This window comes from Betta splendens, chromosome 19, assembly GCF_900634795.4.
Source record: "Betta splendens chromosome 19, fBetSpl5.4, whole genome shotgun sequence".
NCBI classification, from domain to species: domain Eukaryota; kingdom Metazoa; phylum Chordata; class Actinopteri; order Anabantiformes; family Osphronemidae; genus Betta; species Betta splendens.
In genome coordinates, this window is record NC_040898.2 from 3,966,451 (window position 1) to 3,984,075 (window position 17,625).

At 45.8% G+C, this 17,625-nt stretch overlaps 1 protein-coding gene across 9 annotated transcripts; it reads left to right on the top strand.

Moving 5' to 3' along the window:
- The first annotated feature begins 563 nt into the window (after positions 1-563).
- rhbdf1b (rhomboid 5 homolog 1b (Drosophila)) lies at positions 564-16,724 on the top strand. Of its 9 annotated transcripts, none has more exons than XM_055504485.1 (20): positions 564-792; positions 1,742-1,853; positions 8,756-8,897; positions 8,991-9,124; positions 9,450-9,596; positions 11,405-11,633; positions 11,842-12,048; positions 12,403-12,525; positions 12,719-12,861; positions 12,946-13,194; positions 13,273-13,384; positions 13,476-13,550; positions 14,225-14,556; positions 14,636-14,699; positions 14,783-14,877; positions 14,978-15,053; positions 15,135-15,235; positions 15,307-15,460; positions 15,536-15,759; positions 15,846-16,724. In XM_055504485.1, the coding sequence occupies exons 3-20, from the start codon at positions 8,784-8,786 to the stop codon at positions 16,039-16,041; spliced, it is 2,775 nt and encodes a 924-aa protein (XP_055360460.1). In that variant the 5' UTR covers positions 564-792; positions 1,742-1,853; positions 8,756-8,783; the 3' UTR covers positions 16,042-16,724. The 9 variants fall into 9 exon arrangements, with proteins under 9 accessions (XP_055360460.1, XP_028990791.1, XP_028990790.1 ...); XM_029134958.2 differs by lacking the exon at positions 1,742-1,853 and having other exon boundaries at positions 565-792; positions 14,225-14,386; positions 14,456-14,556; XM_029134957.3 differs by lacking the exon at positions 1,742-1,853 and having other exon boundaries at positions 565-792.
- Positions 16,725-17,625: the final 901 nt, after the last annotated feature.

Sequence of the window (17,625 nt, forward strand, 5' to 3'; positions counted from 1 at the left end):
CCTGTCCTGCGCTGAATACTTCTTTTCACATTTGACGGCCACATTGTTCCTGTGATTAAATACTGTGTTGAGCAGTCGAGGTATTGTTACAATTTAGTTATTGTTGAACGTAAGCTCCAATCCAGGTGGTCAAAGGAACATGACTCCAGGCCTGCAGGGGAAACACTTTCTGTGGCACCACCCACCTGCACTGAACACCTTTTCTGACTGAACTTGTGCCTTAGCTGCACCAAAAATCTTCCCTTATGAGGCATTCAAGGAAATTCTAATAAGCATTTGAAAAGTAATATTATCTTACAGTACATTAAGACCAAAAAGGAATGTAGCTGTATTACGTTATTTATTATTACGTTGTATAATGTTATTCAGAAAACTATTAAATGTCTAGTTGCGTGTGTGAATTTTATGTTTGTGAACTGTGATGTTAGGGATTGAAGCTTACATGCTGTACATAACTGCCATATAAAAAAAACACTTTTATGTAAAAGTGTAACAGCTGTGTGCAGTTGCTTGCTGTCACCGCTGGGGGGCGTCGGTCAACGTTCTGTCATCCAGCAGCTGCAGCAGCACCGTGAGACTGCAAAGTGCACTCAGCGCGAAACTCTGCGTCCACGCTCCAGCTGCGGAGCAGCAGCACCTCGCTGCTCATATTCCTACATGTTAGCGGCACGTGAACGCAGCCCTTTACAACATCTGGATCTCGCTGTTGCCAGTGAAGCTGTGCGGCGAGGAGAGCTTCTAACTTGGCCAGTGGAGCCGTCTTCAGCCATACGATCCGAACTCAGCTCGAAGGTAAGCAGGGAAACACAGCGGGTCACACCGAGCCTCGTCGCCTCTGCTGCCCGCCGGTCGCGTGCTCGTGCGGCGGCGGCGCCGAGCTGATTCTTGTTCCAGCAGCGCTGCAGCACGCGGGGGTCTCTGGGTGGGGTCTCCCACAGGCACACACCGGGGGGGAACCCACGGTGGATGCGGGCTTGGATTTACACTTGAACACATCTGGATTGAACTTTTCGAATGAAAATGTCACGTTTCTTCTGCTTTCGGTCGGTTTGTCATTTCAGGAGGCATTTTTAAGGCGCGAGAACAGGTGCGTGCGCGCGCGCGCGTGTCCCAAAGTGAAAGAGAAAAGCGCCATAGTCAAATGAAATGTGTTTCACATTATTAAACACTTGCAAGAAGGTTTACAAAGAGTAAGATCCCAGCATTTGCTCCACATACAGCAGACTATATATATTCGCGCGCACGCACGCGCACACGTTGTGAGAGTGATAAATGAATGCAGGCTCTGCTGCAGTTGAGATGAAGGCACCCTTTCTGTCGGCGGCTGAGCCAAGGAACCCCACAGAGACAATTAAACTAGTGGCTCGTGTCATCAAGGACTTGTTCTGGCTTCCTGTTTGGAAAGATAGTAGGAAGCAGACTTTTGAGCCAGATGGCAGGAAGACGCACGCACGCACGCACGCACGAGCTCGTGCAGCACTCACACCTGCAACAGCCGTTCAAGGGTTCCACTGAGGGGGACGGATTAGTGGCCGCGGACTGAACTCTTGAACCGGAGTACTTAGAAAAAAGCTGTGGGGAAAAGGACTGAGTGAAGCTGTGTAGCACTGTGTTGTAGGAAGTCAAATAAATGTTGTAATTTAACTGCTTTACTTTAGTTCTCATTCCATTCTTTTATTTCATTCATAGAGCATAATGTTACAGGGTAATGTTTCAATGACACACTTGTAGTTTATTCCAGACACACCCACAGCTCGAAACAGGAAGTCGACAGCATCCTGGAAGATGTGTCATCTGGCCTGAGCTGTCACTTTGTGTATGTGAGCGTAAACACGCTCCAGGACACTTTGCAGGTGTGTGTGTGTGTGTGTGTGTGTGTGTGTGTTGTTTATCTGTGACTCTCGCCTGATTCTGCTATCTATGTCTTTCTCGCCCGACGCACCGAGGTTCCTGCGTGAAGCAGGTTGGAACACGCTGGAGAGAAGAGCAGCGTTGAGAACGGCAGGTTTAATTCTGGGCACCTTCGTGTTTATACGAAGCCCTCTGTCGAGTGAATCAGGGCGGAAAACTGGTTTGGTTTTACGGACGCCCTCCAGCAGTTTTCACAATGCGTTTGCCAAGACACAGTAGTAGTAGTAGTTGCACAGTAGTACTGTGTTTTATTCTTCTGTTTAGTGTAAATGCACGCAAATATGCAACAGAATAAATGAGGGTGAGTGTAGTAGGATGATAGATCAAGTCAAGAAGTTTCACTTATCTGGATATCTTACTCCTAAATTCAACCAGGATATCTGTAAAATCCCAGCTTAATCTCTTATCTTGGTTTCGTGCAATAACCCTCTGGTTTTAAGAGAGAACGAGAGAGAGAGTGGATTAGAAGAATCCTCTTCTAGATCACTTGCATCCACATATTAATCACTCATACCATCACCTAAGCATGAGATTGGTCCAGGTTGCCCTGACATCACACTTCCTGGTTTTTCCTCTGCTGTTCATGGTGCCAGTTTGTGGTTTTCCAATTTGCCCGTCAGCTCGTTTTGTCTCATGTTAATTTGCCTCCCTAATGAAAGTTAGTTAATTTGCCCGTCTTGTTTGTTCATGTCTGCCTTACTTATACTTGTTAGTTCTACCTGCCTCTTTTTATGTTGCTGGCATTTCTGTCTTTATCTGCTTCAGTGATTTTGAGTCTGTAATATTTGTTTTCTGCTTAGCAGTTTTTGTTGTTTGGACGTCCTCATTGTTGGTTTGGTTTGCATCATTTGTGTTTCTAGTTTCTTGTTTTCTGTTCTTAAAGTGAATTGTCAATTTTTCAAATTAAATGAACAAAATGAATATTGAATGGACAAATGCATTTGCATTTGAATTTTGAGTCTGATAAACTTCCACCCAATTGAACATAGTCCATGTTTCAGTATATATTTACGTTTAATTATTTATATGTTTTTGTACAGTACTGCTTATGCACTTTTGGCATTCACAGTGGACATCAAGGCTATAAAGGCTATAAATGAACACAGTGTGGACAGAACAGCTTTTTGAAAAGAGAAACAGAATAAGTAACAAAGTGCCTGTCAGAAAGGAATTTTGATCTGGCGATTCCAGTATGTGGTGCATACTGGTTTCCAAAGTCTTTGTGGGTGTACATTAGATGACGATGCTGCTCCAAGGCCAGATGTCTCCTGAGGGTCTGAGAAGATCCTGAACAACTCCTCTCTGTCTCCTTGCAACCACTATTATGACCTCCTAGTTTTCCTCGAAATATTCTTTTGGAAGCTGGTTCCCTCTCTCTTTCCACTCTCTTACCCTAATGCGGCATCTGTGGGCAATTACCATTACATTTCATACAAGCGCAGCCAACAGAGGAAGCAGTTGTGTCAGAGCTCGCCGCATGGGCTTGTTGGCAGAGGGCTGGTGGGAGGGACGGCTGGTCGTCTAGGAGGCCCATTCATGTCTCCAGGCGAGACCATACTAGACTGGAAACGTATTGTGATGGTGGCCTTCCTGTCCCTGCACAGTTAACACAAAGCAGCTCCACATGAGGGTCGGCTGAGCCGTTCTCTTTGTCTCCCATAATCAGCGCTGCAGTATTTTCAGATGTGTTGCCTTTTATTGTCTTATTTCAGACTCTGAGAACTGTCTCTCTCTTTGACCTTATACTGTATTTTAATGCAACACTAGATATTAGGTGTACAGTATGATATGACAGTATTAATTTTTAATAGTGAGGGGGTGACAGCACTCGCAGGTTTCCTAAAGTCCATCACCAGCTCCTTAGTTTTACTGATGATCAGTTGGAGGCGGTTCTGTCCACACCAGTCCACAAAGCTGTCCACCACTCCCTGATACTCTGTGACATCACCACAAGGGATACGTCCTACAATAGCAGAGTCATCAGAGAACTTCTGTAGGTGACAGGACTCTGAGTTGTACCTGAAGTCTGGAGTGCACAGGGTGAAGAGGAAGGAGACAGGACTGTCCCCTGTGGAGCTCCTGTGCTGCAGAGCACGGTGTCAGACACACAGTTCTGCAGGCGGACGTCCTGGGGGCGGTTGGTGAGGTGGTCCATGATCCATGAGATCAGGGGGGCTCCACCTGCATGTCCTTCAGTTTCTCTCCCAGCAGCGCAGGCTGGATGGTGTTAAATGCACTGGAGAAATCAAGAGGCACCAGGCTTGTCCAGGTGGTTGGAGCAGATGTATGATGGCGTCATCCACTCCTAGTTATGGTTGATATGCAAACTGGAGGGGGTCGTTAGTTATCAGACCCTTGTTAATTTCCCTCATTGATAGTCATTTAGTGTGTTTGGATCCTCACCCTGTTAGTTCGTCTGGCCGTCGTCTCAATAGAGAGAGGGGCCATCGTAATTAGTTCGCTTGTCAGCTGTGAGTGTGAGTTTGTAACAGTCCTGGCAGTTACTAAAGAGGTAAATGGATGCAGATGTCAGACACAGCAGGCGCACTTGAACTGTAACATGATGTAACAAACTGGAACCTTTGCATTGTTACAAACACTGAGGCACATGCACAGTAAGTCCTCATTTTTTTTACTGTGCGGAAAGTCCCACATAAACGATTCATCACCGTATTTCACCACGTGCTCAAGCGTACGTCACACTGTGCTTCTGTGGACATAGAAACGCAGACAAAGGCGACATGAGGCTACTGTAAAACTTAATATGTTTAAAATATGCAGCAGTAATAATCCCACATACAGCAGAATGGATAAAATATATAATGTTGCATATATTTAGTGGCGTTCCCTTCAGGTTTTACACCTTGCAGAGCTCTCACCGCTTTTCATTCGACTCGTCTTCCGGTGCAGACTGCGTCGTCAGAACGTGTGGGTGTGAAGTGGAGAGCGCTGGGTCGGGTTGAAACATTTGTCAGACTTGGTGCCTTTTCCGCTTGTGAATTATAAAAGCAGCCACATGTCAGTCTACAGTAAGAAACAGGTTGAGAAGCAGATGGAAAGATCACATTCATGAGGGTGTAAAACATTAAAGACCTGACTGTGACATTAAGTAAAACACAACGGTGTGCGTTAAGCAGTATAACATAACACCTCCTTTCTTTTACAGTCAGTCTTTGGAGGTGTCATGCTTTGCAGTGGAATGGCTGCTTCCTGTTCTCTGCGCGTGGGTTTGTGCTCAGACTAAGTGGACGGGACGCGTGCCAGCCCCTCGGCGCAGTGTTGGGACTTGAGGCGTAGCAGCACAGAGGCAGATTGACTAATGAATGGCTCACTGCTGCAGAGTCTGTGGCCGTGAGATGAAAAGGCTGAAACCCCACAACAACCAGAGCAGTGTTTAGTCTGATGGCTACAACGCATTAATGTGTCAGTGGGCTTGGAGAATAATTACAAGCATCAAGGACTGCACATATTGGTGGCATGTTGACTGATATCTGGGCCATTTATTGCTGCTTCCTCATCTCATCCACAACTGAGGCAAATAAAAATGCTTCAGATCATTAGCATATGGCTGCAGGTCACATACTGTAGATGCCACTATAGAGTCGCAGAATACTCAGCAATTGGGAAAAAGATATTTCCAGCAAATCACAAGTGACTTCATGTTTTGTGTTTTGATGTCTTTTCTGTTCATTAATCATTATTTTTAATTTTAGGGACAATCCCTGTAACAGTTGAGCTCCTGCTGCTGCTGCTGCTGTTGTGGCAGATGTTCAAGTGTTGTTCTTTTATTATATTGTTAGACTACAGAACCATCCATCTGATTTGACGAATAATCTTCACAGCAATCAAATTTACTATATTGTACAACAAAACTCAACCATTAAAATGTATGCGCTTTGACAGTGCTGCACTTTCTTTAACTGCCCTTCACTTCATCTGCTTTGATTAAATATGAGACACATCATCCTGACATTGACACTCAATGTCGACATTGACATCTCCACTTTATTTCTGACCAGACTGTGGTTGAGTTGAGCCTCTGTGACCGGACAGAAGAGTGATGTTATGTGGTTTACTGCACAGGGATTACTGTCCTAATCTGCTTTTCATGAAAACACAAATGTAGAAAAAATAGCAAGTACCATGATCGGAGCATAACAAATGGTGGATAGTGGAAACAAGATCACAAGACAGAAGCATGGGGCGTCTCTTTCGTGGCCATATGGATTATTACATAAATGAGACAGGAACGAGCGCTATCAAATGAATGTGAGCGTGGTGTGTGTTTGTGTTGTATTTTCCTACCAAAGTGAGGACATTTGACCGGTCCTAACTTCTTTGAAGGCCTGTTTGAGGGTGTGTGTGTGTGTGTGTGTCTGTGTGTGTGTTGTATTTTCCATAGTGAGGACATTTGACTGGTCCTCATTTCTTTGAAGGCCTGTTTGAGGGTGTATGTGTGTGTGTGTGTGTGTGTGTGTGTGTTGTATTTTCCATAGTGAGGACATTTGACTGGTCCTCATTTCTTTGAAGGCCTGTTTGAGGGTGTATGTGTGTGTGTGTGTGTGTGTGTGTGTGTGTGTGTGTGTGTGTGTGTGTTTGTGTGTGTGTGTTTGTGTTGCTGGTTTGTTTTTACCGGTGTGTGCATCTTTGCATATGTTTGTTCAACGTTGTAAACAAACATCAGAGAATGACTGAAGCCCAACACTGCGTGTATCCCAGAATAAGCGGAGGATGTGGTCGTGGATTCTTTCGGTGGAGGTTTCTATTTGGAGGTGTGTGTTTATCCTGTGTGACCTTAAAGGAACGCACTGGCTTCCACATGTGACCACAGAGAGAACAAAACGCCAAGGAAATCAAACTCAACACTGTGGAGTCGTCTTTAGTTTTACATTTTAATTAATTTTCATGTTTTTAACTCAACATTTCTGTGTCCTATGTCTATGATTTTATCTCAGCCTTCAACTTTCTTTATTCATACAGAAATGTTATTAGCCATAGGAGGCTGCACTTAGGTACAACTTGTATGAACCACAGCAAATATCTAAACACTAACATACTTTACATACAATGTTTACCTCAACATCTTGCTATAATGCAAATGTAGTAGTGTAGTAGTGACTGTAGTAACGTTTAAGGTATTGGACTGAAACTTTGCTTTAAAGTTTTTTTCAGCTCTGGACCCATCCAATAAAAGCACGTGAGTCAAGTAAAGGCTGGAGCGTGTGGATGAGAGGGTGTGTGTACATCTTGTATTAGATGTAAACCTACATGTAAAAGTCAGGGTTGCAATTTCCAGCAATGCAACTAAACATTTCTAAGTATGATTCAAACATTAAAAAAAAAATCTAATTATTGGAGGAATGCTTCATTATTTTTGTTGATAAAAATCAGTCAGTGAAATCAATCCACCCAACAATGATCCATTCAACACTGGAAATTAATTTTAAAACTGAATGCAAACATTTAAAAATAATTTCCAGTAATTTTATGTAAGTAAGTAAGCTTTAATATTTAGGATTTAAAAAGCAGTTTGGCCCCAAATATTTAGAAAGATCTCTACTTTGGGAAACTGATTTGTTCCAGTATACCAACAGACACAGATGCCTACCAAGCTATGAATTTAAATTAGATCAAATTAAATGATTATTACTATTACATTTACTGTTTGCCTATTTAAATAAAGAGCTTGCTTAATGTGGGATTTGTTGGGTTTTAGTTGTGGGGTCTTAAACCTTGGAAAGTGCCTTGAGATAACTTAGTATTGTAGATTGGTGCTATATATGTAAATACAACTGTTTGTTTGAAATCACACTCCATCTGCACATCAAGACGTCCCCCAGCTGCTTATTTTCACAGTCTTTTAGCTCATTAGATCTGGTTTTGGCCAAACATCTGAATATTGGCTCCAGAATCAGGTTCGATAAAAGAGACTGTTGCTCAGCTGATGGTTTCATGGCAGGAAAACGCAGCCTGTGGGTTCTTTGGCTTCCATGAATCAGAGTGATTCCCAGCTGAGACCTGCAGCCGCTCGTTGTTGGGGTCCAGTCTTTGCATCACTCCACGGCCTGTGTTTAGTCACAGTTCCTCTGCTCGTGCTCAGTGATGCTCCGTCTTCCCATGCAGTCACTAGACTGGAGGAATAATGATGCTTCCTCACACTGAAGCGATGCTTTTCAAGTCAAAAAGTTCAATTTAAAAGCTAGAATAACACCTGTAATAAGTTGCTTTGATGTATTCTTGCTTATTGCAAAAAATAAAAGACGTGAATGAAGCGAACACATTATGCTTTTGTTATTCAAGCATATTTGCATTTTGCATATTAAACTTCAGTATATTGATGTAATGGTTTGACTGCCATTGGAAAGCGGAAGACATGCTTAAATTACGAATCACTTATCACTTTGATGTCACTTTATTACAACGGATCATCACCAAGTACATTTATATAACATTTTAGACAGTTTTCATATCAATTTTACCCTCTGTAATAAAAATACTATACACTATAACCATTCACCTCCAAATGCCTACAGTTGAGCAGAAACCACTAAACAAGCAAACAACAGGATGAACTGATGCTGTTCTGTGGTTTTTCCTCTGTTTAGCTCAGTCGTTCCATTTGTCACATACTTGTTTGTGTTGATGGAGTTTAAATGTGAGTGGCCTGCAAGTCTTTGATGTAATTTGGCACCATTTTGTGGAGAACCCAGGCAGGTGGCCTCCAATTATAATGAATATTGTAACTCCCCTTAAACCTATAAATAACCTGAACCTAATCTACAGAAGGGTCTGTTACTATTGCTAATGATGAAGCGGGTCAATTGTGGTTCTCTGTGTTGTCCAGCTGGCAGGCGTAGGGGGGGGCAGCTAGCATGGATGATCCAGGGAGCCGGATCAGCAGCCAGCAGACCAACAAGCCCCCGTGGCTCCAAGTGGACATTCCCAGCATCCAGCTGACGCCAGACCACACACCGACGCTCACTCAGGTATGTCGATCTCCTACAAAAGGCTACATCCGATTGTGCAGAGAACGGATGCGTCATGTGTCGGTACGTGTTTGCGTGTGCGGTGTGTTGCAGCCGGTAAAGCGTCTGCGCAGCGTCAGCGTGCCAGGGGAGAACCCTCAGACCTGCGCCGCTGCTGTGGACACGTCCAACAACTACCTCAGACCTCCTGCAGAGAGACTGCCCTCCTTCACACAGTCCATCAAGAGGTCACACACACACACACACACACACACACACACACACACACACACACACACACACACACACACACACACACACACACACAAGCATTTTGAATGAAAAGGTCCCTTCTTTTCTAATTACTGTGACCGCTGCATGTTCTCAAACTTCCTCTCCATTCAACCGTCTGAACTAATTAAATTTCAATCTTTTCTATTTCTAGTTCAACACAACTTAATCCTGTGTGTTCTTCTCTCTTCTGCTCCCTCTTCTTTGACCTTGACGATTCCCATACATTAACCCTTGCTTCTCCACACTGCCCACCTGTCCTCTCTGTGTGACGATGTAAAGTGAGAAACGGGTGCGCTTCCAGCGCGTCAACACTGTGCCCCCAAAGGGCCAGAGGGCTCCCAGGAGGGTGTCGACCGCTCGAAGGAGGTCCTGCATCTCCAAAATACACAACCAGCGGCGCTCGTCTATTCCCAGACAGATCATCAGGTACAGGAGTGGCGAAGCAGAGAGGGAGATAATGGCACCTGGCTAAGGCTCCTTTAATTCCCACTGTGCCTGTTCTCCGGGTATCTGGGTTCCCACATCCAAATACAGTACATGCAGTCAGGTTAACAGGAAATTATACATTTCCTGTACAGTAGGTGTGAGTCTGTCATCCTAAAATGTGTAGCAGTGCGTCAGGTAGGACACCACAACACGGCTTCAGGCAGACAGCGCTTCAACATTTCTAGGCTGCAGCACAGTGTGTGCGTCACGCAGCACTTGGGCCACATACTGTAAATGGTTGATCCCTGAAGTGAAGACTAAAACCCAGACATTATCTTCAGAAGAATTAACATGTGAAGGTTTATAATCAGTATTAGTTTGAGAGGAAGAAACAGAATTAGCTTGTTGTTTGTGCGGTAATTCATTCGACAGGGTGACTTATGGAGGTTAAATGAGGTTGCTCTCCTTCAAAGGAAGTTCCTGCATGAGGGGTAAACTATTTACTCTTCATGCAACATGTTTGTCCTTGTGGGATTTGCTGCACGTGCTCAGCCTGCAGCGTAACTGGGAGATGGTGCAACAGGAAACCTGTGTGTAGACACACTGTCTGACACGCACAGTTGTCTGAACTGACCAATGACACTTCTTTTAACTAGTGCGGCGCTACATATCTGAATAAATAAGGAGAAGCGGAGCTCTGTGGTGTTCTGGATGCGTGTGTCATGTTCAGGCATGTCCCAGTTCCCTTCCTGGTTCCCTCCTCTTTCCTGATGCACACCGTGTCCAGTCTCTCCAGGCGCTGGTACAGAATGTTAGAAGAGGAACCTCAGGGAGAGCTGTTTGGTGTATCAAGGACTCCACAGCCACAACTACGCATGGAGTCATAGAGTAGAAACCTCTGTTCTACGCTGTGAAGCTCACACTGGGCTGAGTGGCTGAAAGCTTGACAAGGACATGTTTTGTGGATGTATTTATTGATTTGTATCAGCCTGAGGAGGTCAACACCAGATTCCCTCTAACCTTTGATTAACCAGGAGATCATCACATTGTGGGTCTGAGGAGATCATCCTGTCTTTGCGTAACGACTGGCCCGGACCTGAGGAAATCCCCTCAGTGGACACTGTATGTGGGATCTGCAGGGGATGAGTCAGGGTGCGATAACGGTCAGGGGGTGAGTGGGGACAGGGATGGTTAGTGATGCTTAATGGAATAATGTCATTATTTTTGTTTTCTATTTGATCTCCAGTAGTATTTGTATTATTATTAGTAGTATTTTGCCCTTGGCTGCTTTTTAGCTGCTGTGTAAGCCTGTAATTCCAGTGCAGGATGTTCCTGCCTTATTGGACCTGGAGGATGTGTAAGTCGCTCCACAAGTCTATTTCATTTATGGGACCACAGACAAACAGGTTCACTTACCTGAGGTTGTGTCATCTGGCCTTGAACTAGATTCAGAATCGCAGTGTAGCTCCTCTCACCTTTGCCTGAGTCACATTCTCTGACTTCTAAACGCTCTGCACTTCCTGTTTGCACCTCTGCTTCCCGTTTCCTCCTGAGCCCCAGGTGTTCACATACCTGGCTCTCCTGCTCAGGGAGGCCCAGTGTTCTGTTTCTAAAAACCTGTCCTCATGCTCCAACATTCCTCCTGTGGAGGGACGACAACCATAGCTGTCCCACCCACTCTCTGCCCCTGAGCCTTTAAAGTGTTTATTACAGACTCTGCTCAGTCTCCAGTTTGTCCTCCTTTACAAACACACACAACCAAATCACGTCACAGAGTTCTGACTAACCTTTAACTGTTTTGTCTGCAGGGGCACCGCCGACTGGTTTGGGGTGAGCAAGGACAGCGACACCACCCAGCGATGGAGGCGGAAGAGCCTGCAGCACTGCCGCCATCTGTACGGTGGTCTCAAGGCCCAGGTGATGAGGGAGATGGAGCTGCACAGCCAGGACAACCTCTCGCTGGCCAGCACTGAGACCCCTCCTCCCCTTTACCTCCCACCCCACCACCCCAGTCACCACTGCTATGGCATGCAGCGGGTAGGCCAGCAACGGAGGGGGTAGATGCATGATGGAGGAAGGGGGGCGGCTATTCACCTGGTCTCTTTTCACAATCTCCCACCACTCTCCTACCTGGAGATGGATGATGATGATAAATGTAGACAAAACCTGCATCCATGATGTGATTCTTCTTCTTATTCCTGACTATAATCAACCTGTATGTGACTACTGAGACCCGTGTGTGCAGATCGTAGACCCCCTGGCCCGCGGCCGTGCCTTCCGCGTGGCGGACGAGGTCGATGGCTTCGGCGGCCCTCACGCCACCATCACACCCGGCACCGCCTCGCTCTGCTCCTTCTCCAGCTCGCGCTCGGGCCTCAACCAGCCGCCCCGACGGCGCAAGCGGGAGTCCGTCGCCCTCATGAGCCTCAAGGCCGCAGCGGCTCTGATGAAGGTGCCGCTCACGCTTTGTTTACGCGGTACAAACAGTAAAATACCCCATTCGGCGCTTTGTGAATGTCTGTAATCCTTTATGGATTAGCAACGACGGAGCGCTATCATGAAAGGGACTGAGCTCATGATTTGCTTTTCCATGAATTTGTAATCTGTTGTTTCATGTCCCTGCATCCTCCACATATAAATGCATCAAATCTGAGTTTGTCTGTGCCCTTGTGTACCCATCTATGTACTTGTGTGTACTGTACATATGGGCATGGCCTGTAAAACATTAGATCAGCTGTGTGGTGGATTCAGCTCCATAGAACATCCACTCTATCTGTGACTTTGGGCGTGTTTTTGTGTTTGCTAGGGCCGGGTTGTGAGTGAGAGCACCTCTGGGCGACATCGCAGACAGAGTTTTGTGCCTCACGCTTTCTACGAAGAGGACACCGTGGACTTCCCCGATGAGCTGGACACCTCCTTTTTCACCAGAGTGAGGAGTGGACACACATCCACACTATGCTGGAACGACCTGCACTTTAGTTCACCTGAAGTTTTGTCTTAATGATGCAGTCAGTTCAGTTGTTCAGTTCTTTTAAACTGTTAGTTTAGTTTCTTCTACTCCACCTTTGCAGCCTGAGTTTTTCAGCTGTGAATTCCTTCTCACTTAGTGGTCATCTTTGTAGGACGGCCTGCAGGATGAGTCTTCCAGCTACGTAGATGAGGTTTTTGAGACGCCATCAGAGGCTGCCCTGAAACAACCGGATGAGAGCGAGATGACAGGTGGTGCTCTGGACAAGAAGGAACTGGAAAGGAGTCACTTGATGCTGTGGGTTTTGACATTAAAATAATACAACTCATTCTAAATGTAACCCACCAGTAAGTGATTTCTTCCATATCCTCTGTGCTCCAGACCTCTGGAGCGAGGATGGCGGAAGGCCAAAGATGCTGCTCTGCTCGAGCCAAAGGTGCGTCTGAAGCAGGAGGTGGTCAGCAGCCATCAGCAGCGAGGGCGAAGGATCGCCGTGCCCGTAAAGAAGCTGTTTGCCCGAGAGAAGAGGCCGTACGGACTCGGCATCGTCGGCCGCCTCACCAACAGGACGTACCGCAAACGCATTGATAGTTTTGTCAAGAGGCAGATTGAGGACATGGATGATCATAGGTGAGACCGTTTATTATGTGTGCTGTAAGGTTTTCTGGTCAGTGCACTCAAGTGAACATGGCCTTCTTTACCCATCAGGCCTTTCTTTACCTACTGGATAACATTTGTCCATTTGCTTATAACCATCCTGGCTGTCGCCATCTACGGTATTGCTCCTGTGGGCTTCTCGCAGCATGAAACAGTTGATTCAGTAAGTAGCTTTTATGCAGCATCTGTCTTACTTATATTGGTAATTCACTGGTAAATGTGTTGTTGAGTAATATGTGAAATGTTGCCTTTAGGTGTTGAAGAACAAAGGAGTCTATGAAAATGTGAAGTTTGTGCAACAACAAAACTTTTGGGTCGGTCCAAGCTCAGTAAGTGTCTATTTCACTAAACACTGCTTGGTTTAGTACAGTTGTAAACGTATAGTAGATGTGTATTCTACAGGATATTTGACTACAGTAGCTAAACCGAGTGTAGATTAAACAGTGCAATTTTATAGTATTAACAGTAGAAATAATAAATAATAACTTGAACATAAGCATCATTGTGCTGTTGAGGCAGGTGGTGAAATGTCAAGACAAGAAAGAGATGTCATCTAAATGGGAGCATGCATTGCTAATAAGTCTGCTGATACTGTAGCTCACATAAGAAAAGGGATTGAAAAATGATTTAAATGAGCTTTTGCCCCGAGGATGAGCACAGTGACATACAGTATGTTTGGTGAAGTGAGCCCATGATCACAGTTAAAGTAATTAACTGAAAAAGCTCACAAGGACATTGTTAAACAAATCACAAAATCACTGCAAAGGCAGGAGATCAAAACCACACACTGGGGATCTAGAGGTCAAAATCATTGCGAGACAGGAAGGTCCTGTAACAGCTGGTCTAAGAAACTGAAACAAAACCTCTCAACATAAAATCACTGCTGAAGCAGGAACCAAATATTGACTAGAAAACAAACCAACCCTGACTAACTACTAATGAAACCAAGAAACAATCCATAAACTAAGCTACTAGCACGAATGCCTATAATAACTACCGACAGGAGGCGCTGATCCACCTGGGAGCCAAGTTTTCCCCGTGCATGCGTCAGGATGAGGAGATCCACGCGCTGATGCGGGAGAGCCGAGAAAGGGAGCGCGAAACGGGCTGCTGCGTGAGGAACGACCGCTCCGGCTGCCTGCAGACGTCACAGGAGGAGTGTTCGGTCAGTGGGCTCCACCGAGGCTGTAGAATGCAACGAATGAGGCCTGAGCGCCGCCCGTCTTTGTTGCAGAGCACCCTGGCCGTGTGGGTGAAGTGGCCCCAGCACCCCAGCGCTCCTCATCTGAACGGGCGCCCGCGCCGGCACGGCTCTGTGTGCCATCAGGACCCCAGGTGAGGGAAGCAGCCTCACGCGCGAGCGCCGCTTTTAACAGCGCAGCCTCAATGTGTGGCTTTGCTTGCGGTTCTGCAGGACTTGCCTGGAGCCGGCGTCCGCGTCGCCTCACGAGTGGCCCGACGACATCGCCGCGTGGCCGGTGAGTGCCGTCGCCCGAGCGCGGGCTGCGATCGCGCCGCCGTAATCCGATCCCAACCCCCTCCCCGTGGCTTTGACCTGCAGGTGTGCACGAGGCACGACTCTGGGAACCACACCAACCTCCCGCACGTCGACTGCACCATCACGGGCCGGCCCTGCTGCATCGGAATCAAAGGACGGTACGGCTCGGCTTCTTGGGCGCTCCATTGATGCTGAATCAACACCACGATACTGTAGGTGTAATTCACAGCTGAAGCTAAGGATGGTGGCATGTTGTAGGTGTGAAATAACTTCCCGGGAGCACTGTGACTTCATGCACGGCTACTTTCACGAGGAGGCGACCCTCTGCTCACAGGTGGGAGGACCTGAGCTTGTGAGAGGCTGACTGTCTAGTTAAACCAGGCCCGTTCGTGAACGCCTTTCTCCTGACCTCCAGGTGGCTTGTATGGACGACGTGTGCGGCTTGTTGCCGTTCCTCAACCCGGAGATCCCAGACCAGTTCTCCCGACTCTGGCTGTCCCTCTTCCTCCACGCTGGGTAACAAGCTCACAGCGCTGGTGATTTCGTGCGTCACACGGAACAACATCCCAGCTGACCTGTGTTTGCAGGGTCGTCCACTGCCTGGTGTCAGTGTTGTTCCAGATGACGGTGCTGAGGGACCTGGAGAAGCTGGCCGGCTGGCTGAGAATCTCCATCATCTACACGCTCAGCGGCATCACGGGGAACCTGGCCTCGGCCATCTTCCTGCCGTACAGGGCAGAGGTAACGGCCCGAGCCTTCAGCGCATCCCGCATACAGCGCGCGTGCTCACCTCTCCCCCCCGTCGCCCCTCCTCAGGTGGGCCCTGCCGGCAGCCAGTTCGGCATCCTGGCCTGCCTGTTCGTGGAGCTGTTCCAGAGCTGGCAGATCCTGGAGCGGCCGTGGAGGGCGTTTTCCAAGCTGCTGGCCATCTCCGTCTTCTTCTTCTCCTTTGGTTTGCTTCCTTGGATCGACAACTTCGCCCACATCAGCGGCTTCGTGTCAGGATTCTTCCTGTCCTTCGCCTTCCTCCCATACATCAGGTCAGTGGAACGACAGAGCTGACTTGCTAGCATATTAATTATTATATATTATTAACAAAGTCATAACACTGTTTGTTTCCGTTCAGCTTCGGCCGCTCGGATCTGTACAGGAAGCGGGTCCAGATCTGCGTCTTCATCCTGGTGTTCCTGGGCCTGTTCTCTGCACTGGCCGTGCTCTTCTACGTCTACCCCGTGAAGTGCGACTGGTGCGAGTACCTCACCTGCATCCCCATCACTGACAAGTTCTGCGAGAAATACGACCTGAACGCGCATCTACTCTGAGCTGGTGAAGCGGCAGCTGGACCGATCACAGCTGAGATAAAGCGCATGTGATGTAATAAAGACAAGTGATAAATAATTCATTCTCACTTGCCTGAGAATAAAAGTGAAGTGATTTTACAGTATGTCTGCTCAACGCCAGCATCACCTCCATGTGGACAAAAAGAGCAGAGATGATGGTGATTTGTTAACTGATTTAATCAGTTTTCACCTCAAATGACTGAATGTGCCTTATAGCCACAAACATACATCTTCCTTTTGTGCCACTTACCATTTTTACAAAAACTGCTGACAGAGTGTTAAACGTGTTATTTTTAAATGTTAATATTGATCATCTAGTTTAATGCACTTAAAGGACACGTCGTGTTTTTACATAATTTGTGTTTTACATATTTTTATACTAAACTGTATGTTCCATTGTCAGTTTGCTGTTACAATGGGAATATTGTGTTTTTTATTCATATTCGTGGCGTTTTAGCTACTTTACAATAAAAACAAAAGACAAAGCTTTTTCTCATTTGGTAATTTTTTTAGAAATGTAAAACTCTTTCAGGCCTGGTGGGACACAATAAATTGCCTACATACTGTACATTAGGAGTAAGTAGCTTATGGAGACTTACTCATGAAGCCCATTATTTCTGTCTGTAAGAGCCAGATTTGATAAAATACAGTATTGCTTACTCTGACTAGTCTTTTGAAATCATTATTTTACTCTAAAGATCACAAATACAGTTAGGAGAGCATACAGTTGTGTTAAAGTTATAGATGCGTCCACATCCCACACACCCGACATTCGTCCTGGTGTCCAATTTGTCCACAGTTCTTCAAACAGTTTTTCTGCAACTTAGGCTTTTCACTATTACTGATATTTCAAATATTCAGTTGTGTCTGACTTTAAATGAAAAAAAAAACACTGAATTAATTGGTGCTCTAAAAATTGGCCATCATACTATGACAAAGTAAACACATATATACACAAATAGAAATTATTGTCTGTGGGTGTCTGATTTTCTTTCTCATCCATCTCTTCTTTACTATGTTTTTTGCATAATTGTCATAAATAGATGAGAAATGTTCAAGTCTCCTGCAAAGTTAAGCAGGTCACCCTCTCCTTTGGTTTTCTCTATGTTTCACCATCATGCCAAGGTTCAGGCACCTCACTTTGCTATCGGCAAGTTGTGGAGTATTTTTTTTATTTATTTACCCTGGCCTTCATCAACATCATCAGCTACATGAACACCTTCAGCTCCTTCAGCATCCTCACATCCACTGTCATTACTTCCACCCCTGAGGGATCTTTATCTCTTTGTTTGTGTTTCTGGCAGCAATTCACCATCACATTCACACAATTTCCCCAAAGGGATCAGTAAAGTGTGTATCTTGTTTTATTTTATTTTATCAGTCACATGGTAATTCTCCACTGACCTTTAGTGGGCACACAACTCTATCTGTGTATATTAAATACATGGGTTTTGGTAGATTAGTTGCATACTTATTTTTGCTTATATTTATAGGTCTTCATTTGCTTTACAGAGACCTTTAACATTGATATAGTATTATTAATTGACTAACTAAACAATGGGTATG